Here is a 20060-nt window from a genome sequence, read left to right as displayed (position 1 = left end):
CGGGATAAGGACACTTGAAGTATTTTATAGTCAGGATCAATATTAATAACATTTTCAATGTAGTGTAACGGCGTCCCAAAACAATTGATCTTTCTATTCTGTATTAGATTTCTATATTTCTGTTTTCGATGCTGTGAAAAGAGATTCTGACGGCACTTTATATCATGTTTACAAATCCGGTCCCTGAAATATTAAATCCAAAATATTTTATTATATTAGTTTATTCGGTAGATCTTTATAAAGATATGTACGTGTTGTTCTGATGTACGGGTTGTGCTGGTTAAACATTGTATCGGTAATTTTTTGCAAATGAAATTGCCTTAAAATAAATAATTCTGATTAATTTCCATCTTTTACACGTATTCTAATTTGTTCAAAATAACACATACAAATTTTAAACAGTGAGTTTGTCTATAAATTCGTAAAAATGTACATCAGTACGGTATGTTCTATGTTTGCAAAAGTAAAAAAAACACCCCAAAACCAAGCACTGAGTATGATTACTTATTTTATTAAAGTCTGCCTTTATATTCAAACATGTCCAACTTCGGCTTTAGCCAAGGACCTGAAATATTAAGCAATTAATGCTAAATCATTCAATGTTCTTCAAATAAAACGCAATTGAAAAGAACATAAAATATAATGTTCTCACAATTTCTTTGCAAATGTTGCACTCTGGACAGATCTGACAGATGTTCATCTCCTGCAGTTTTCCTGTCAGGTAGCTTGCAATACCGTAGTTCTCTATTTAAGTACAAAATTTAATTTATGAATATATAATGTCCTCAACTCTGATTAAATAACAAATGTATGGTAGTGTTTTATTGTTTTTATTTCAGTTCGTCATATTGTGCAAATTTAATAGCTTTTTTCGCACACTAACCCATATCGGTTTTTTAGTATTTCTTTCTTTCTCTTTTTTTGACATGAAAATGATCACAATAAAAGCGACAAATACCTAGATACACTATATACTAGCGGAAAAAGAAACTGTGCATTATAAAATTTAGTGTCATTTTTCGATATCTATTGTTTGTATTTAAAAAATTTAAACAATCGATAATGGTAATGTTTTTGACAATATCGGATGGTAACCGTCCGGGTGCACGGACTTTTTCATGGTTAGTGAGCACCTGTTGTTTATTGAAAAATTGTACGCACGAGTTTTATGGGCCAATACTGTTTGAAATAAGAACTGTGAAGGATTTGTTTTTAACTTTTTTTGTTAAGGAAATCACTTTAGTTTCGATAAAATTTACCCCTGTCATGCCACGACTCAACGAAAACCAACGTAATCGTGCTGTTGGGATGCTGCAAGCTGGAATGGCGCAAAATACTGTAGCAAGACACTTTGGAGTTCATTGGAACACCATCCAGTCATTATATGGAGACGTTTTCAACAATCTGGCAACACTCAGGATCGACTGCGCTCTGGGCGACCTCGTGTGACGTCACATCCAGTGCTTCGACCAATTAGTCGAAGAACTGTGCGTAATCGCCTGCGCGAGCAAAACATCAGACCAAGACGTCCAGCAGTGCGCCCAGTACAGCTTCAACGTCATCGTATTGGCAGACTAGGGTGGTGCACACGACATCTGCGATTCAGAATACAGGACTGGGCCAATATTCTCTTCACTGGTGAATCTAGATTTTATTTGGATAGCAGTGATGGCCGTTGTAGGGTGTATTGTCGCGTTGGGGAGCGTTACCAGGACGCTTGTGTTGTGCAAAGTCGACAATTTGGTGGAGGTAGCGTTATGGTGTGGGGTGGAATATCAGCAAGTGGAAGGACCCCTCTACAGATTGTCAATGGAAATCTCACCGGCGTACGCTATCGAGATGAAATTATTCAGCGTCATGTGATACCCTTCATACAGAGACATCAAAATCACATCACTCTGCAGCAAGACAACGCAAGGCCACACGTTGCACGTGTAGTCATGGACTTGTTTGTTCAAAAGAATGTCGATGTCTTGCCTTGGCCAGCTGTTTCCCCCGATTTGTCGCCGATCGAGCACGTCTGGGATGAAATGGAAAGACGTTTACGTCGTTTACCAAATCAGCCAGTGACATTGGCTGATTTAGGCCATGCTTGAACCAACATCTGTAACAACATCCCTCAAGCATTTCTAGATCTGAACACTTTAGTGGCATTAATGAGGCGTCGCTGTCAAGCATGCGTGAACGCAAATGGTGGTCACACGCGTTATTAATTTTGTTAATTTAATTTCAAATAACAGTGCCTTTCGAGTGTGCTGAAATTGACGTTATTCGACGTTGACATTAATGTGCTATGAAATGTTGTTACGAATACATGTGTTAACAGTATTACAAAAATAAAATTTGTTCGTTGTAATTTTTAAATATTTTTTCATATATTAAATAACGCACAGTTTCTTTTTTCCGATAGTATATATGGCACTGGGCCAATAATCAATGTACAATCGACCCAGATCAATAGGTTAATTATTTTACCTGGCTCGTAATAGTCGTACACAATGATGGGTACTCCCTGTGACTCAGTGACCTTGTCCACGCGGTTACCTGTCACGTCAAAACACACCCAGTTCCTCCTCAGCTGTGTGTTGTTATTAAAATCGTGTAAAGAATGTCATATCACATGTACATGTATATGATATCTAAATTTAAACATATTGGTTTCTATCAGTGAACCTACAGAAAATCTTAATCTGCATGTACCTTTATGAGTAGTATTATGATACACATAAATGATTTTTTATTAGCTAAACGATTATCATACAATATTGTCAAAAAGTTTTTAAGCTGCAATTAAAGCTCACTTACAGAACAACATTTTCTTACGTACATTTTTAAAATACAACACAAGTTTATCCGACATTGCCTCTTTATGATCGAGCCCCCGTGCGTTAGTTTTAGATAGGTCCCCTTTAAATCCACACGGAAGTCCAACTTCAGCAAGCACCATCCCATTGTCTTTGTTATCTTTTCTCCTTAAAAAAAAACAATATCTTGCTGAAAAAACAAGTATTTTCTAATAGGAAATCAACTGTCAACACTTTGGCCACGTTTTCATAAACCACTCCTCTATCGATTTAATTTTCAAGAATAAGTTAAAATGAGTTAGTTCAAAGTAATGAACAACGCGTTTCAAGATACAATCAATTATATGAATAGATACAGATGTATATAAAGTAACAAAACAAAAAGCTTTTAGATATTTCCTACACAGAGCGATAATGTTAAAAGTCAAATTAAGACTTATAGATAGCACAAATTAACTAGAAGATAATGGGATATTAACTGTTTTGGAATTGACTACAAAAGAAATCCTTATCTTTAATTATCTTTTATATATCATACCCCTCCACCCTCAGAATATAAATATAATTTTCTGTAAGAACGTTAATTTTTCAATAGAAATAAACACTGCATCACTCTGCTGCCAAGTTCAAGTTTAGTCATTCACCCAAATCAAAAAGTGGACACCACTCTCCACCTCTGTATGTTAAGTGTCCCTTTATTATACGAAATGTAAAGAAATTATTACTCTAAATATACCCGATGATGTATATTTTTCATCTTTGATTTTTTACCTTATACAAACATTAACTGTGATTTTGTCAAATGTTTGCTTAGATGACGATATTGTTGTATTGATTTCAAATGTTGAATCCCCGCTTTTCATGACATTATATTTCACAGTAGTCTGAAATGCATGTAAAAAAGATAAGTGCTTGATATAATGACATTTTAAAATAAAGTATTTTATTTGAATTCATTTTAATCAATCGAAGCTAGAAAATGTCGCTTACATCAACCAAAACGAGTCCTTTCCCCTTTACTTTTATCTCCACATGTTTCGTTCTTTTGTCTAACTAGAAAATAATTGCATACAGACCATATTATTTTTATTAGTTTATCATACTGAATTTTATCTTATTATATGAAAATGTATAATCATTTATTATTCATATTTACTAATTTTACGGTTTGGAGGACCTTACCTCAATTCTTTGAACAAGTAGCCTATTTTTCCTGTTTACATGTACCGTTTTTTCTTTGAAGTCAGTTTTCACTTTTACCTCAGCATCTACGCTCGATTGTTGAAGCAAGCTAGAAAATTTGGCGAGTGCATGGAGGGATACAACTGTGTCCTGTATAAATATGAGAAATTAACAAAAACATAATAGTATACAGTTGTTGACTGGGGTAGAGGGCAACTGTTGATCTGTTGGACCGGCCCTCAGACTGTTTCCCAAGGCCAAAGGCCGCGGGCAACAGTTTGCGAGCCGGTCCGACAAGTCAACTGTTGCCCGAGACACAGTAAACAACAGTTTTGTTATACCCCTTCTAATCAATAACACTTTTTCAAGGAATGTGACGTCACCGGTCAACAGTCGATTTTAACAGTTCCAATCCAACAGTTCCAGTCCAACAGTCAAAATGCTTGACTTTTTTTTTTAGTAAATAGTTATATAATAACTATTTTACAAGGGTATAACAATGGTTGTTATTCATATTTCTATAATTTATTTTCAAAATAACCCTCATGTAAATATATCAGCATTATTAAACCCTATAAAAAGTATGTCTAGTAATGAACAAATCAGTAAAGGAACGTTGTTTTTTGCCCTTCACGTATGATAAGAAGCAAACTTTCTGTATTGTTAAATTTGCAATTTTCCGATTAATAAATATCAACTTCTAAGTAAAATAATGTTCAAATGTACAAGATTCAGGAGATTATGTAATGATTTTAAAACTGATAAGAACTAACTGTTTATGCACATCTTGTGCGTTCAATTGTACCTGTGTTGATGAGTAACCTCCTTGGGGATTCCGTTGGGAGACAAGCCAGTTCACTATTTTTATGCCCTGTGACATGTCCTTCTTTTCGGCAAGATACAGTAATGCATACGCTGACGTTTCTATATCAATTGGTCTTGCTCTCGGATTTGGAGACTGCCAGCTCAGTTTTTGTTTGTATACCCGATTGCCGTTGTTTTGCCAAAACAAATATTTGCCTAAATCAAAAAAAGTTTTCGAGTTTGGGTATTTGAAAATTCAAATTCTTGCAGATTCATTTCACATTCCAAATATCAAAATATAACTAAAAGCTACGTTGTTATAAAGGCACACGAAAAATAACATACCTTGGAAATTTGCTTGTGTTTTTAAACCGGCGTACACAAGTTTTGCTTTATCAGAGTAACCAGCTTTTTGTAACACATAGCTGGTTAGAGCCATTCCATGTTTACTCCCTCGCAATCCATTTATATTGCTTGATCTTGTTATAAACTGCATCGCCTTAGTTTTTGCAGTAGCTATTTTTGTCTAATTGGGAAGGATAAAGATATAAAATCAAACTGAATATGAAGCCTTCTGTGTTTATCAGGGGTCAAAGGTATTTTCTTTCTTTACCTTAAATTCCGAAAAATCTTTGAACTCTAACAATGTCAAGAGAACATAAGCAGTCATTGTAACTCGAGATGCTCTAACACCTCCCTGAAAATAAATATATTCTGTTACTATGCACAACTAGATACTAAAACATTGTCTTACATACAATTTAAGAGTTTACCTATGTGGACATTTTATTTATATTATTAGAACTCTTGTTACATGTACCTGCATTTGGTATTGAATAACTCGTCCATTTTCAGCAAATGAGCCATCTGTGTTTTGTTGCCGTAATAACCAGTTTAAACCTTTAACAAAGATTCCTTTCTCTACTGGTATAAAATCATCAGCTTGGTGGAAGCACATCAAAACGAACGATGTCAGCCTAGTGAAATATTTTTCGAATATATAAAACCGACAAATGGAATGTAAACATGAACCGATAAACTATTGTGAACTTCGGCAATTTTACATGAATGACAGATAATATTTTAATTCACCAAGTACTCCCATGTCTGTCACGGTTTCCCCATATACTGAATGAACCATCATGTCTGCGCCAACGGAGTTCTCTGTCAACGCCTGAAAAAGGATATGAAAGGATTCTTATCATATATATTATTCCAACATTCAATACGTTCAAGGACGGATAAACAACTATAAATTTCCCAAATTTATACAGCATTCTAAAAAAAAACAAACAAACATTGCAATTACTCTCAGATTTAACATATACCAGAAGAAAATAATAGATATATAAAACACAGAAAATTCACCTTAGTGGAGCTCCACATCCGACCAAGTTTGAACTCACGACCTTTGGAAACTACTACTCTAGCAGTGGGCAGCCATCACCGGTATGTATGTATTCATGAAATGTGGTTCGTGACGATCCTCTCAGAATGCCGTTTGTCTACATTCCAAGTCAATCTTAAAGACCGTGTAGTGAGTGACCAGCGCGCTAAGTTCCGTCCTTTGTCGAAAGGAAGATTTAAGTCTTCCATAAATAGCCGAGTGGTTAGAGTGCTGGCTGCTCTCTGTTAGGAGAGTATATTCCGAAGGTCCAAACGTGGGTTCAAACGTGCGGACGTGGAGCTCCAATAAGGTGAATTTTGTCTGAGCTTTATATATCTAAATTCATCACTTTGGACAAGTACTAGTATGTGGTCATATGAAAGTTTTTGCAATGTTTGTATATATATATATATATATATATATATATATATATATATATATATATATATATATATATATATATATATATATATAATCAGATTTTACTATTAGTCACAAGCAAGAACTGGATAAACAAATGCAATTGACGTTAATACGTTAGAAACTAAGGAAACAGTTTTCGAATGGAAATCTTACTGTCGCGTACCTGTCTAGCATATGAAAGTGAATGAGCGGATAAAAATCAATTATATCCGTTAAATCCTTTTCACAACAGGCAGTTGTACATTGCACATGTCTGGCTGGGTGTGACTCGGATTAAACGGACACACGTCGCGGCATCAAAAGAAGGAGACCGGTCAAGTACAGTGAAAGAAATTCATGAGTATTGTATAAAACCCAAGCAACAATTCATGTAAAGACGGTTGTTTGTTGTAAGCTCCTCCATACATCTACAGTTTTGCACGGGGGTGATAAGCATCATATTTGCATGTTTTCTTAATCTGGTAACATTTCAAGTGATTTTAACAGTTATGCCATTCTTTAGTTAAATTTAGAAAAATCTTCCAAAGTTCGGACTCTTTGAAAAGAAAATGCTTTTGAAGACAGAGTAAACCCATCGAAACGTTTTGTAGATATTATTTTTCGGTCAACATAATCTATTTACCTCCATTATCTCCACTCCAACTGCTGTTTAAATAACATAAGTAATAAGTGTCATCTCATCAACGAAATTCTATGAAATTAGTCTACAAATCAAGTACCCTCATTTGTCATATAAGGTAGCTCCGAATTAAGCCCGACAAATATTAAATAGCACAGACATAAAAAAATTATGTTACATATCAATCGATGCATTTGTTGATGAAAGGTATAACATGATGTGTTTCAAAATAAAAAAAAAACTGAGTATTGGAGTTAAGTTCACACATTTTCATTTAATCATGGAGGAAAAATATGAGTCTTTAAGTAAGTTAACAGATGTATAAAGCAAAATAAGATCTCGGTCAGTATTTGGAAATAATCTTGTTAATATTACAAATGATTAAACGATTCTACTTATTATTTCGGAATATCAAGGTCGCAGTATCTGTTCTTTAAGTCCCTTTCACAAAGGGCACACGAACAGAAGCGACAAAATATTCGTAAACTCTTGCCAAAATAATCACAGATATGAGTATTTTCATTAAACATCGTTGAAATATGCAGCTTTAATATCTTGGGACAGACTTTAAGCAGTTTTTCTATATGCTTGGCTTAAAATCAATTAAAACCATGCGGAGCAATAGTTGTCCAAGACATCCTCTTTGACATGTCCCATTTTATTATCATAATCCGGAGAAATTGTCGGGTTTTAAAATTATATTGTTTTCGTAGATATTTATATTGGAAAAATCGAACATTTTTTTTCAAATCTAGTTCTCGGAACACCTTGCAAATTTTCATCAACGAATGGATGTTTTCATGTCATTTACAATTCAAAAGATGCAGCGTAAATTTTTCACAGCCGTATTTTTCAACCAGACAAGAAAGATGACACATTCAAAATTCCATTGTCATAAAAAATTATTTGTCTGAAAACGTGTAATTAAAAAAAAAAGTTATCTCTGAGGATTAAAAAAAATGAACAACAAAGTGATTGAACGGGAACTTATATATACCATTACTATTAAATCGATTAAAAATGTTTCATATGAAGTGGGTAACGGAAGCTAAAAAATGTGTTTTAATTCTATATCGGTATATTAATAATGAAGTTATGAAATTTGAAAATATTTGTGATCTTTGGGGGTAAACCGGTGAACCAATTGCAAATGCCATCCAAAATTGTTGTTATCTCATCACAAAGAAAAAAAAGTAAGTACCACTATTGATATTTGTAACTGCTTTCCTTTTCATGTCCGTTGATAACTGTTTTGTACTTTTGAGATAATGTATAACGTAAATATTTGGTGCTAGAAACATCATTGTCTGCTCGCCACACCCACAGGGGGAACGTATTAAATGATCGAGTCCATTAATACTTGGTGCCAGAATATCTCCTGAAAAATACGATTAAAAATAAGTACCCTAAGGTTTTTTTTATATTAAACATATATAATTATACCCATAAATACACAGTAGCATTAATGTGAAACTATAATCGAAAACCATATTAATCTTTTTAACAAGAGGCCCAGGGGCCACATCGCTCACCTGAACTACAGTTCTCGTAACCCCTTTCGAAAATTTTAAATGTGAAACTTGTTAATAATGTAAAACTCACAAAATATTTCATTTATTCCAAGACTTGACATTTATACAAACAAACTAAAAAAGAAGCATCGTTTTTGAAAATCAAATGCCATTGGTAAGATCTAAGATGCATCAACTGACCATTCTTATTATCCTAGGTCTCAACGTATTAGAGAAACTGTAAAATGAACTATAAATAATTATAAAAAGTAGAAGAAGGTCATTATGACCTAGATTTGAGGATATGAAGATACGAGGATGCTTAAATAGTAAAATAACTAAATGTAGCAATGTAGCTTCTTGAGAAGAGGATTTTAACACAATTTCCTTAGAATCTATACTGGGCCTTAGTATTGGTCCGTGAGCCACGGGTTTTACAAGTTAAAATTTACTCAATCTGAGAAGGCTTGCATAGTAATCTCTCAAGTTGTAGCATTATATTTCTTAAGCTGCAAGTTTATGGCTCCCGGTCTGAAAAAAAAATCGAATGGACGATCTTGGAGCTATAGTCTCGTACGTCGCACCAAAATTTGCTCTAGTTTTGGACTGATTCATCTTATGTCCGAACACATTCTGTACAAATATATTATTCCTAAAAATTCCTCAAACAATTTACTTTAGATGTCGCTACTTTACATGACACTGATAATCATTTTAACACCATTACCAGCCCAATTAAGTGAATTGAAGCAGCCTTTTATTGGCATATAAAAATTTAAAACATTTTTGTCTTCTAAAACATGACATGTTGTGATAACGAACAGTGTTCAAAATAAAATAAATAAAATAGTATGTTTCAATGCGAAATCACGACTTCGCTGTAAAGGCTATGTAGGTCACTATATGTATTTATTAATGTTACTGAAACATGTGGTAGTGTTTGTTTATTCTTTACATCTATTGGTTGTTATTATTGTCACCTAGGTATTCATAGTACGGGCTATGAATGACCGTGAAAATTATTGTGTATTAGTAAAATAAAAACCATTCGAAGGTTCTTTTTCGTGCAGTCAAGACACGTTTTGTCATGAACGACTCTGGCGAAGAAATTTCTCTATTAGAAAAAGGCGAAATCAACCAAACTCAAAAAGAAGCTGTTGGAAACCCTCCACTGGATATTGCGGACGTGGTTGAAGCTCGTCACGGGCGTTTTTCAGACACAATTTTAAAATTTATCAGGTCAGCTCAAAGCTGGATAAAATGTATTCCTTGTAAAAATACAAGATTTCTACATTCTGTTAAAAGAAAAAATGTAATCATTTATTCAGATGCAAGCAACTCAGCATCAAGTGCATATACTTTTGAAGTTAATTCTAAGGTGTTCCATCTCATGTGGAAAGATGATAAGAAAAATATGAGTTCGACACGGAGAGAGTTGAAGGGTATACAATTGGCGTTGACATCTATTAAGAATGAATTACAAGAAATGACAGCGAAGTGGTTTACTGATAACCAAAGTTGTGAGAAAATAGTACACTCTGGTATCATGAAGCACCATTTACAAGTTATAGCATATAATATTTTCAAAATGTGCGCCGATAGCAAAATTTCACTTGATGTTCAGTGGATTCCGAGTTCAGAAAATGATCAAGCAGATTTTCTTAGTAAAATCATGATGATTGGGAATTATTGTAGACTTTTTTGATTTTGTAAGTTCTATGTTCGGATCATTAACTGCAGACATATTTGCAAATTTCAATAATCGTAAATTGCTTGGTTACAAATTCTGGAATTGTGAATCAGAGGCTGTAGACTGTTTTACAAAAAATTGGGTGGGGGAATAAATGGCTAGTTCCTCCCATTCATTTAATAGTCTCTTACTAAACTGACCGTGTGCTTTTTTTTGGCAATGTTATTTGATGAAAAATTATATCATAAAACTGATGTGAAAGACGTATTATTATTTAAAGATACAAAGGAGATAATCATTCAAGGTCAGAACAAAAACTGCGTATTTGGTTCTGTATTTTTCGGTTCTGGAATACTTGTGGCACGATTGGATGCTACTAATTTGTTATGAATGAAGGTGTATTGCAAATGACATGATATTAATAATGGTACTTCCTTATATGTGGCGAATATGAACGGTTGATGTATTGCAGTTGAATAATGGTCCTGGTACATCAGAGGGTGTATTGCAGATAATGAAGGTCTTGATACACCATATATAGTGTAATTTGAAATGAAGAGGATATTGATATGTTGTTAGAACAAACACATTTTTCAGATGTATTTACAGTGGGCAAATGGATAGGCATTAACAACGAAAGTAAAGATCGTCGTCTTGAGGAACTCGCATCAGAACTACCTCGATATTGTAAAACATCTAAGGCCGACAATACAGCAAAACAGTACATGTACGATTTTAACACCTTTTGCAAATGGTGTAACAGTTCTAACCCTAGCTGTGATTACTCCTCTCCTGCTTCGAAAACCAACGTTGCATTGTATATCATTCATTTTGCAAAGCAATACAAATCATCGGGAAAAATTCATTCAGCTGCGCATGCTATTAGCTGGGTATATAGCCTAGCAGGCTATGTAGATCCATTTGATTCTGTCCTCGTTAAAATTATTATGGAGGGGGGGGGGGGCACTTAGAGAAACATCAAAACCTGGTACCAAAAAAGAACGTATTGCGCCAGAACATTGGAAGGCCCTGGTGTCTACATTTTGAAAGGATGACAATTTGTATAATTTGAGAACGCTGTGTGTGTGTTTTTAGGTTTTGCTGGATTCCTGAGATTCTCAGAACTAGTAAATATTCTTTATTTAGATATTTGTTTACAGGATAATTGCGTGGAAATTAACATTGTTAAAAGCAAGACAGATGTGTATAGAACTGGTCAAAACGTTTGTATAGCTAGAACATTCTGTGACACATGTCCTGTAAATATATTAGAAAAGTTCTTAAGATTGTCAAATGCTGCAATGTGTTCTTCTCAACACTTGTTTAGATCGGTGTCTTTTTGTAAAAAAAAATCTAATTCTGATAGACTTAGAACGGATAATCGTCCGATTTCATATACAATAGAAAGGAAGATAACATTGGACGCCCTTAAAAAGATTGGTTAAGACGAGTCAAAATTTGGTGTACATAGTATAAAATCGGGTGGTGCTACTTCTGCAATGGGCAGTCGCGGTCGGATAGGGCAAAAGATGGCCATGTCAAAGAAAATTTTTCTGAAAAACTTTCAGTCACAAAAAATCTTGGCATTTATAATTAGCGTTTTCTTATCTCCTTTATCTTCGAATTAACTAAAACTGCACTTTCAGAGCGCTTCACATCTTACTCAAGAGTTTGTGTTTATAAATGTTTGAGTGAAACGAATAAGAACATAATATTTGTATTAGAAGGTGGAGCGTCAATCAAGCGTGCGAAAAGTATGCATTATTATATTAAAAGGGGCGTTTGATTGAATGACACGAGTACCTCGTACCTGAAATTAATTCACAATCACGCTTTGAGCACACCTATGCGAAATTAAGAATTTCAGTCACGTGTTCGGGGCTTTGTTATTCTTGAGGTCTAAACGAGTTGAAATTCGTAAACAAACTACCTTTTTTAATAGAATAAGCATACAAGGTTTCTCACTTTTTAAATAAAAAAAACAACATACGGACGCATGGCTGTATCGACTTGTTTCATGGATGTGAATGATTAATATAACTGTTTTTTTTTTACCATATATACGACAATTTGAATTTGAATCATTTATGCGCTCATATAGAAAACAATCTTTTAAAAGGAAGATGTTGCCTAAAATCTACGAAAAACCTAAGTAAACACATACCCCTGCTATATCAATCGAGTCAATGCCTAGTTTAAGTTTAAGGTGGAAGACTACATCGTCAAAACATGTCTGACTTCCGTTCGAAACGCCATTGTGTTCCGGATTGATAACATTATGTCGTGGTACAAAATAGCTATACACCGTTTAATTGAACTCTTCTAACTAAGGAGGTGAGATAGGAATGAAATCACCAAAACGCTTAGAAAATATGTCAATTTTCTTCCTGTTTAAAGCTTTTAACTAACATTGATTATCAGCTGTTTTGTACGGAAAACGTGGAATCTAAGTAATATACCGTTTCCCTGCTCTGCTGCTATTGGCAACACATTTTTGTCATGTCATCTGCAACAGACGATCATACATATGTGGCGGATTATTGATATAGGTAAGCAGATGTCAAATTTTCATTTAAACTATATATGTATGATGAATATAAAACAAAAGTACCGTAGTACGATCTCTTGAATTGATCCTAACTTCCCAAATTAAAAAAAAACATTTGCAGTAAAAGACTTTCACTGAAACTTTGACATTAAACTAATGTATTTTGATTAAAATAGATACAACTAGGTAGCAATAGCAGTGGAAGCCCGGATTTGCAAGCCAAATGAGGGAAAGACAGAATTCTGAAAAGGAGCATGTTTTTCATTTCCACACATGCATGTGTATCACTATGGACATCTAATGTATGTATTAATATGCGTATGGTTGTTGTTTATAATTGCTATTGTATATAAAAAAGTAAAAGGCAATTTATAATATAATTAACTACTAATATTTTGTTCTGAAGAGTTAAATATATATATAAATGCATTCATCAATAATATGATTTTTCAGCTTCAAACATTATCATAAGCACTACTTATCTTATATCTACATATTTAGCATAAACTTGTTCCTTTTTTTTTATTTTTCTTCGTGATTTTTATTAATTAAAAAATTGATCCCAAGATATTTGAGACCATGTAAAATAAAGAAAGACAACTCTTAAACAGGATCTTTCATACCAAGATTTTTGCAATAATTAAGTATTTCCTTTATTTTTTCAATTTCATTCAATTTCTTTTCTTCATCCCATTCACCAACAATTATTGTTTATATTTTCAGGTTTTTGTGGGATTTTGTCCAGCAGTTTGCCTTAAAAGAATTTTTTTTATATTTTAGTTTCATATTTATGTGGATTCCAATAAAAATCATACAAACTTCATTCATGATTTTTTTTTTTTCATTTCTAAACTTAATAACATTTCAATTTCATAAGAATTTTAAAACAGGAATGTTTAAAAATTAGATTAATAAGGGGTTATCTGGAACCAGACTGATATTTTAAAAATTCTCTAGAAAATAGTGTATTGTATTTTGAGGTATATTATTGTTGAATACTGTGCCTAGTATTGGTAACAAATGCATGCAACAAAAATCTCCTACACTTATTTGGTGTAGAGATCCACCTCAAGGGAATAAAAAGTGGAATTGAAATTAAAAAGCCGAAATGCTTGAAGGAAAGGCAAACATTAGCAGAAAACTTGGGTCAGGGGTTTAGGTCCTTATGTGCCATAGAGTAAAACGTATTAATTTTTTTAATATAATTAAAAAATCCCGATTTAATGCATATATCAAAATGTATTAAATCTTAAGAATTGTTCCCGTCTCTACATGTTGTTAAGAATAACTAAATTCATGGTTATAATGTCAAAGAAGCCTTCTACATAAATTGTGTGGCCCCTGGGTCAGTGTAGGTTCTAGACGGCCCAATATGGCCATATTGTGAAAATATATTAAATCTTAAACTTAAATATTTTTTTCTTTTGTTTTTTCACAGTCGCGGGAGTTAAACTAATTGCATTGTTATTACATGTATATCAAAACCTCTTCCTAAATTTTTCTATTTGTGGAAGTCTTCTTGATTTTATGTGCATTGTAAATGCTTGTGTGCATTATCAACGAAACTGTGAATATTATAAAAATGTGATTAAAAGCCTTTAGGTCTTTTTTTAACAAAATGTTAATAATTTTGACACCTGGTGCTGGGGTATGAAAATCCGAGATTCTCTTGTTTCCCCCTTTAAGAATTAATGTTTAAAACAAGAATTAATAAAAGCGGGGGTAACGGTTAGAAAAGTTTTGGACTTCAAAATGAAGTCTTGGATTCCAAAAGAAGTTTTAAGACGCAAACATGAGACTGCAGGACAGGCCCATCTACGATATTCAGGTAACCATCAGGTCTGTGGATCTCTTGTTACTATATATTTAAGCTTTGGCATAAATACTAATGTCTATGGTGCAAGGATTCTTGAGAGGAAGGATTTTCAGACATACATGTACACCCTATTTTTACTGTTTTGTGATTATCTTCCTTTTCAAATGTTTTCATCCATTATTAGAAAGTATAAAATAATTCATTACCATTGTACCATGTACCAAGACGGAGGGATGGACGGACGAACAGACAGACGGACGGACGATGGACAACATGTGATCAGAAAAGTTCACTAAGACCTTTTTAGCTGAGCTAAAACCTGTACATCAAAAGATTTTCTTTAAATGTCAGATGATGGTTCTTAATAAAACATTGAAAACCATATAAGGAAGATGTATCGACATAAAAAGAAAACAATATTTAATAATTGAAGTTAAATTATATGTAACTGCACTGCTTAGAACATTTGTAAGTACATGTAGACGTTACAAGTTGTCTTGTAAAAATAGAATTTCATCCATTTAAAGCTAGCAATAATATTACAGTCCTCTCCGATTTATTTTACATAGGTGTCTGACTTTTTTCAGGAGCGAGCTACAATCCCATAGGATCTCCGTAATTATGAAAATTATCATTCTAATCTGTCCGACTTCGGTTTGAAAAGATCGTTTAAATGCTAGATCTCCTTTAGATTAAATGATTTTAGTGCAGGTTGAACAAAATAACTGTCTATAAATCAAAACCAGATATAATAAACACCAGAATATTTACCAGTCGTCTTCTTCAGCAGTCAAGGTAGTTCTCGTGTGATTTTATGGGATTTACGTTTTCAAGGGGCATGGTCACGATTTTGGTCAAATTTTATTTTTCTAATTTTATTGTTTACAATGCTTTTGAATTGCTTTCCTGATGAACAACCAAAATGTTGAGTATTAGTCGAAGCGTTATAAGCAAGTACAGAGCTCTCAATTCGTTGTTATGTAAACAAGGCTCGTGTCCTGTTTTTGTTTACATTGTTCAATATTGTTAAAGTTCTTTTTTAAGCGGTTTTTTCTCCCTTCTAATTTTAAAGCATAAATGAATAGTTGTAAGCGTTCATCACATCTATTTTATGTCTTAAACTGGATTTCTTAATTCAACATCCAAAACGTAAACAAAAGCATGACATTAACTTTGTTTATATGACAAAGAATTGTAAGCTCCATTTCTCGCTTATAACTCAACGACGATCAAACTTCAGTTGATCATCAGAAATGCCTTACTGAAGCATTTTTAACATTAAAAACGGAAAAATAATTTTGATCAAAATCGTGATTATGTCCCTTTAAGTTTAGATCGGTTTGATAACGTGAATATCGGTGTAAAGAAGAGGTCTTATATCGTTATATCACTAAAACAGCATTGAACTAAAAACTATTCAAAGTGAATGTGAAACTGATTTTTGCCGCGTTATTTATGTTCAAAAAGGGAATGCAAATGTTACTGTCATTGTTAAATGATCTGATCAAAAATCGTTGCGGGAACGAGTATTCATTGACACCACTACGGAGATCCTATGGAGTTGTAACCCTCTCCAAAAAATTGGGATAGCGCTACATTTTGCAGCTTATTGAAAGTGTGAGTCTGACGTTTATATATCACTGTACCTGTGACTGACCGACCCAATAGTCCTTAATTCTAAATTATCCAAAAGAAATAAACATTAAATTAGTAATATAATTTATATGTATTAAACTTCAATAACACAGTAAAATAAATGATAATAATGAAATGAGAAAATACTGATCATTTCGATATTTTACTAAGCCTGTTAGGGGTTCTCCACATTTTCCCTGACTTGTACTTGCTATGACGTTTCATAAATAATGTGTGTCCTTGATCATATTGTTTCAATAAATTTTAAACATGATTTACCCGTTATAGTAATGAAAAGAAACTTGGTTTTCGGCAAAGCTGTACTTGGCAATGAAATATTAATGGTCTCCTTAATCCATGATGATCTTCCATTTAACGAAATTATTTTTGGAACGTTGTAATCTTGTTGTACACCTGGGGCCTGTAAACCAAGCCAAAAATAACATTCAAAAGTATATGAACTCACATTGAACCAACAGACAATTGTGATACGCAAATACCTGCATACATTGTTATTTATTCATTACTGAGCATATTTTTGTAAAGTAATCTTGTGTAGGTTACTTATATATACTTATAAATATTAATGGTCTCCTTAATCCATGATGATCTTCCATTTACGAAATTATTTTTGGAACGTTGTAATCTTGTTGTACACCTGGGGCTTTGATACTTTGAATTAGCAATGTAGGAAGATTTGTACGATATAAAGGTCAAACGTATCAGGGGCTTAGAATCGTATTTTCGACGTTAAATTCATATTAACGAAATGATAAGTTGATATTGTACCGACACTTGTATTCCATTGCCACAAGGGATGATTTTCTTCGACTAGTAAAGTCTTAATCAAGAACTTACCATGAGTTTTTAGAGTTATTACATGTGTGTGCTCACATAATTTAATTTTTCCCATTGTCAAATTTCATTTCCTTAATTGAGGTTGATATAGTAATTGTACCTGTACGATATTTGATTTTAGGTAGCCATTGAAAATTCAATCTTGGCGTTGAATTCGTGTAGGTCCGATGTTATTATCGCATCTTTTTTAGCCATGCCCTCAGACAGTGAGTAATTTTTTTTTGTTGGTCAACACAAAATCAAATAGTGCATAAAAATTCCTGATTGTCATTTTACTTAATAAGAAAAAGGTTTTTTACCTTGACAAAAATTGGTATCTCAGCACTGTCTAATATTTTATATCCAGCCAATAAATCGTACACAGCAACGGTAATATTGTAGAATCCATACTTTTCCAAATTTGTATCGATGACTTGCATTTTTAGTGTGGAGTTACGTCCGTTGACCTATAAGGAAAAACCACAGAATGAATTGTTCGTCAAGGGAGAGAAATCCTCGGGGAGCCCCTAACCTTAAGATATTTATAATATTATCAATCAATTAATAGACTGTTTTCCTTCTTGTAATTTTTCAAAACCAATAGATTTTTCAAAATAAATTATCTGTATTGAATATATGGACTGTATATATAAAAATATTATTGACAGTTGTTGTTAATGTTTTGTAAACACTTAAATAATTCTGAATTGTAAATAAACATGCATTGAATTAATCACGTGTAAACATAGTTTTTTTTAATATAAACTAATGATTATATATTTTAAAAAAAATTTGATGAAATATTCACATTTATATAAAGTTTAATGGTAACATGAAACACGGCAATTTTGCTATACTCAAAAGTTTGAGTTTTACTTTTTTACAAAAGCGACAATTTGGACTTATATTCATATTTAAGTTTTGTTAATGAATGTAGGATATTTGTAAGCTTGTGTGACTCTTACGAACACCAAAAATTGTGAAATGGTATCTTTTCTTATCAGTGATATCTCCTGATAAGAACCCACTATTATTTTTTAATAAAAAAATTTCCAGAGTATTTTTTCATCTGATCTTCTTTCACACTTTTGTTCAAACATTTGAGTAAGTAGACATATTTAAGATCTTACGTCATTTAAAAAATATAATAATGGTGACAGCTCCGCCTCCTTTGTAAGCCTCTTTGAAAATGACAGACGTTATCACATAGACCAGATCATTGAGAGAAGGTTCCTCTTTTCTTTATTTTTACCGTAACTGTAACAAGTTTGTCAGTGGGTATAAATCATTTAATGCATGTATGCATTTGCATGTTACAAAAAATTCTTACCTTTACAAAAGAGCCCCCGACAAAATCTTGAAACCAGACGTACAGAACAACCTAAAACAGATATATAAATTGTGCTAATGTTTATATATAAAGTTATGTAAAGGAGTAATTTTGAGAAGAGAGAGAGAGAGAGAGAGAGAGAGAGAGAGAGAGAGAGAGAGAGAAAGAGAGAGAGAGAGATTTACCATCTTAGCAGTAGGATGATAATTAAACAAGGAAATTTGGATTGCCACACTGTTTCCTGCAACTACATTTGAAGGAGGTTTCATTTTGACAAAAAACGACTGGAACACTTGTATCTAAAAAGTAAAATGAGATTGCTTGTATATTGTATAGTTTAGATAACAATGGAAACGCTGGATACAGTCTCAGTGATTTTTTTATATCATACATGTGTATACCTTTAATGGATTATTTCCTTGTGAAATACCGAATCCTTTGTCATCATGCACACAAAAAGCAGTAGTTATCCAGGTTGTTAAAGTATCAGGCACCTTTTTCGTGAAGGACGTCAGTTTTAATCCTCAATGAATAAATTAAATCGAGGAATGTTTTTTTTATTTATTAAACAAATAATTTATCAATAAGTATCATAAACCTAAAATATTTTACTATATTATAAATATTATTAAGCTCATAAAAAATCCCAGTATGCAAAGTAGATAAATTCGCAACTACATTTTAAACAGTCAAAATATAGAGGGCAGTGCGGGTTTTTTTTTAGTTTTGACCCGACTGATGAAGATTATATGTATAGTTTTCATTATGGAAAAATTATTCACTGTCAGATTTTCAATTTGAAAGCATTTAATTTTGTAATTAAATACATATAGGACCTGTCGTGATTTGCGATGATATATGATTTTCATCCAACGAGGGGATATAGAAAACACACAACGAGTTGGATTAAAATCATATACCATCGCAAATTACGAGAGATTCTTTGTATCACATGATTTACTGCGTATTTTGTTAAACCTTAATCTTTTCCGTAAAAAATATAATTGTTAGCCGCACAACCCATTTACAGTATGACGTCAACAACTTTACGCATGCAAAAAGGTTCCTTGAAGATTAACAAACAAAAATTTTATTTTCGACCATATTTTTTATCAATTCATAAAAAAATAAATAAAATGGCATTAAATGCTTTACATGTACATCTTTACACTTTTCAATTAAATTATTTTGTACTTTTTCATTCTACGTCAACCTACTTAATGTTTTAATATGACGTCACATTGCGTTATGATACACAGTGTAATATCAGAAATTTATTACGTATAAGATATCCACCGTATGTTGAGATAAACATGTGAAAAATGTAAAACATATTATTATAGCAGTAATTGATCCAATGGGTCGGAGCACGTCTCGTTGCAAGGCGCGGACCATCAGATCATACTCGATGCTTCGCATCTCCTTTGATCTAATGATCAGCGCCTGGCAACTGGGGCTCCTGGATCAAGTGACT

At 33.0% G+C, this 20060-nt stretch overlaps 1 protein-coding gene and 1 long non-coding RNA gene across 3 annotated transcripts; one reads left to right on the top strand and one right to left on the bottom strand.

Annotated features, from left to right (window-relative positions):
- Nucleotides 1-490: 490 nt before the first annotated feature.
- On the bottom strand, nt 491-18855 carry LOC128176815 (CD109 antigen-like). The gene is made up of 17 exons (XM_052843363.1): nt 18772-18855; nt 18587-18637; nt 17577-17723; nt 16699-16840; nt 8421-8597; nt 5883-5964; nt 5611-5767; nt 5404-5487; nt 5136-5316; nt 4792-5006; nt 3987-4136; nt 3795-3857; nt 3576-3688; nt 2828-2972; nt 2476-2578; nt 653-744; nt 491-565 (listed from the first exon to the last, which is right to left on the bottom strand). The coding sequence occupies exons 1-17, from the start codon at nt 18853-18855 to the stop codon at nt 554-556; spliced, it is 1998 nt and encodes a 665-aa protein (XP_052699323.1). The 3' UTR covers nt 491-553.
- LOC128178605 (uncharacterized) lies at nt 12638-13789 on the top strand. 2 transcript variants are annotated; one of them, XR_008242972.1, is made up of 3 exons: nt 12638-12969; nt 13145-13270; nt 13692-13789. It is a non-coding gene; the product is annotated as an uncharacterized LOC128178605 (long non-coding RNA). The 2 variants fall into 2 exon arrangements; XR_008242971.1 differs by lacking the exon at nt 12638-12969 and having other exon boundaries at nt 12978-13270.
- Nucleotides 18856-20060: the final 1205 nt, after the last annotated feature.

Source organism: Crassostrea angulata, chromosome 3 (genome assembly GCF_025612915.1).
Source record: "Crassostrea angulata isolate pt1a10 chromosome 3, ASM2561291v2, whole genome shotgun sequence".
Taxonomy (NCBI): Eukaryota; Metazoa; Mollusca; class Bivalvia; order Ostreida; family Ostreidae; genus Magallana; species Magallana angulata.
The sequence above is the reverse complement of the archived record's forward strand: the minus strand, read 5'-3'. Positions and strand labels throughout refer to the sequence as shown.

Excerpts from the sequence above, each read along its gene's own strand:
- LOC128176815 (XM_052843363.1), bottom strand. The coding sequence starts at position 18,855 with ATGAAACCTCCTTCAAATGTAGTTGCAGGAAACAGTGTGGCAATCCAA. Across the intron at positions 5,965-8,420 it reads AGTTACAAATATCAATAGTG|GCGTTGACAGAGAACTCCGT; the intron begins GTACTTACTTTT and ends ATCCTTTTTCAG. Across the intron at positions 2,579-2,827 it reads TTGTGTTGTATTTTAAAAAT|CTGAGGAGGAACTGGGTGTG; the intron begins GTACGTAAGAAA and ends AACAACACACAG.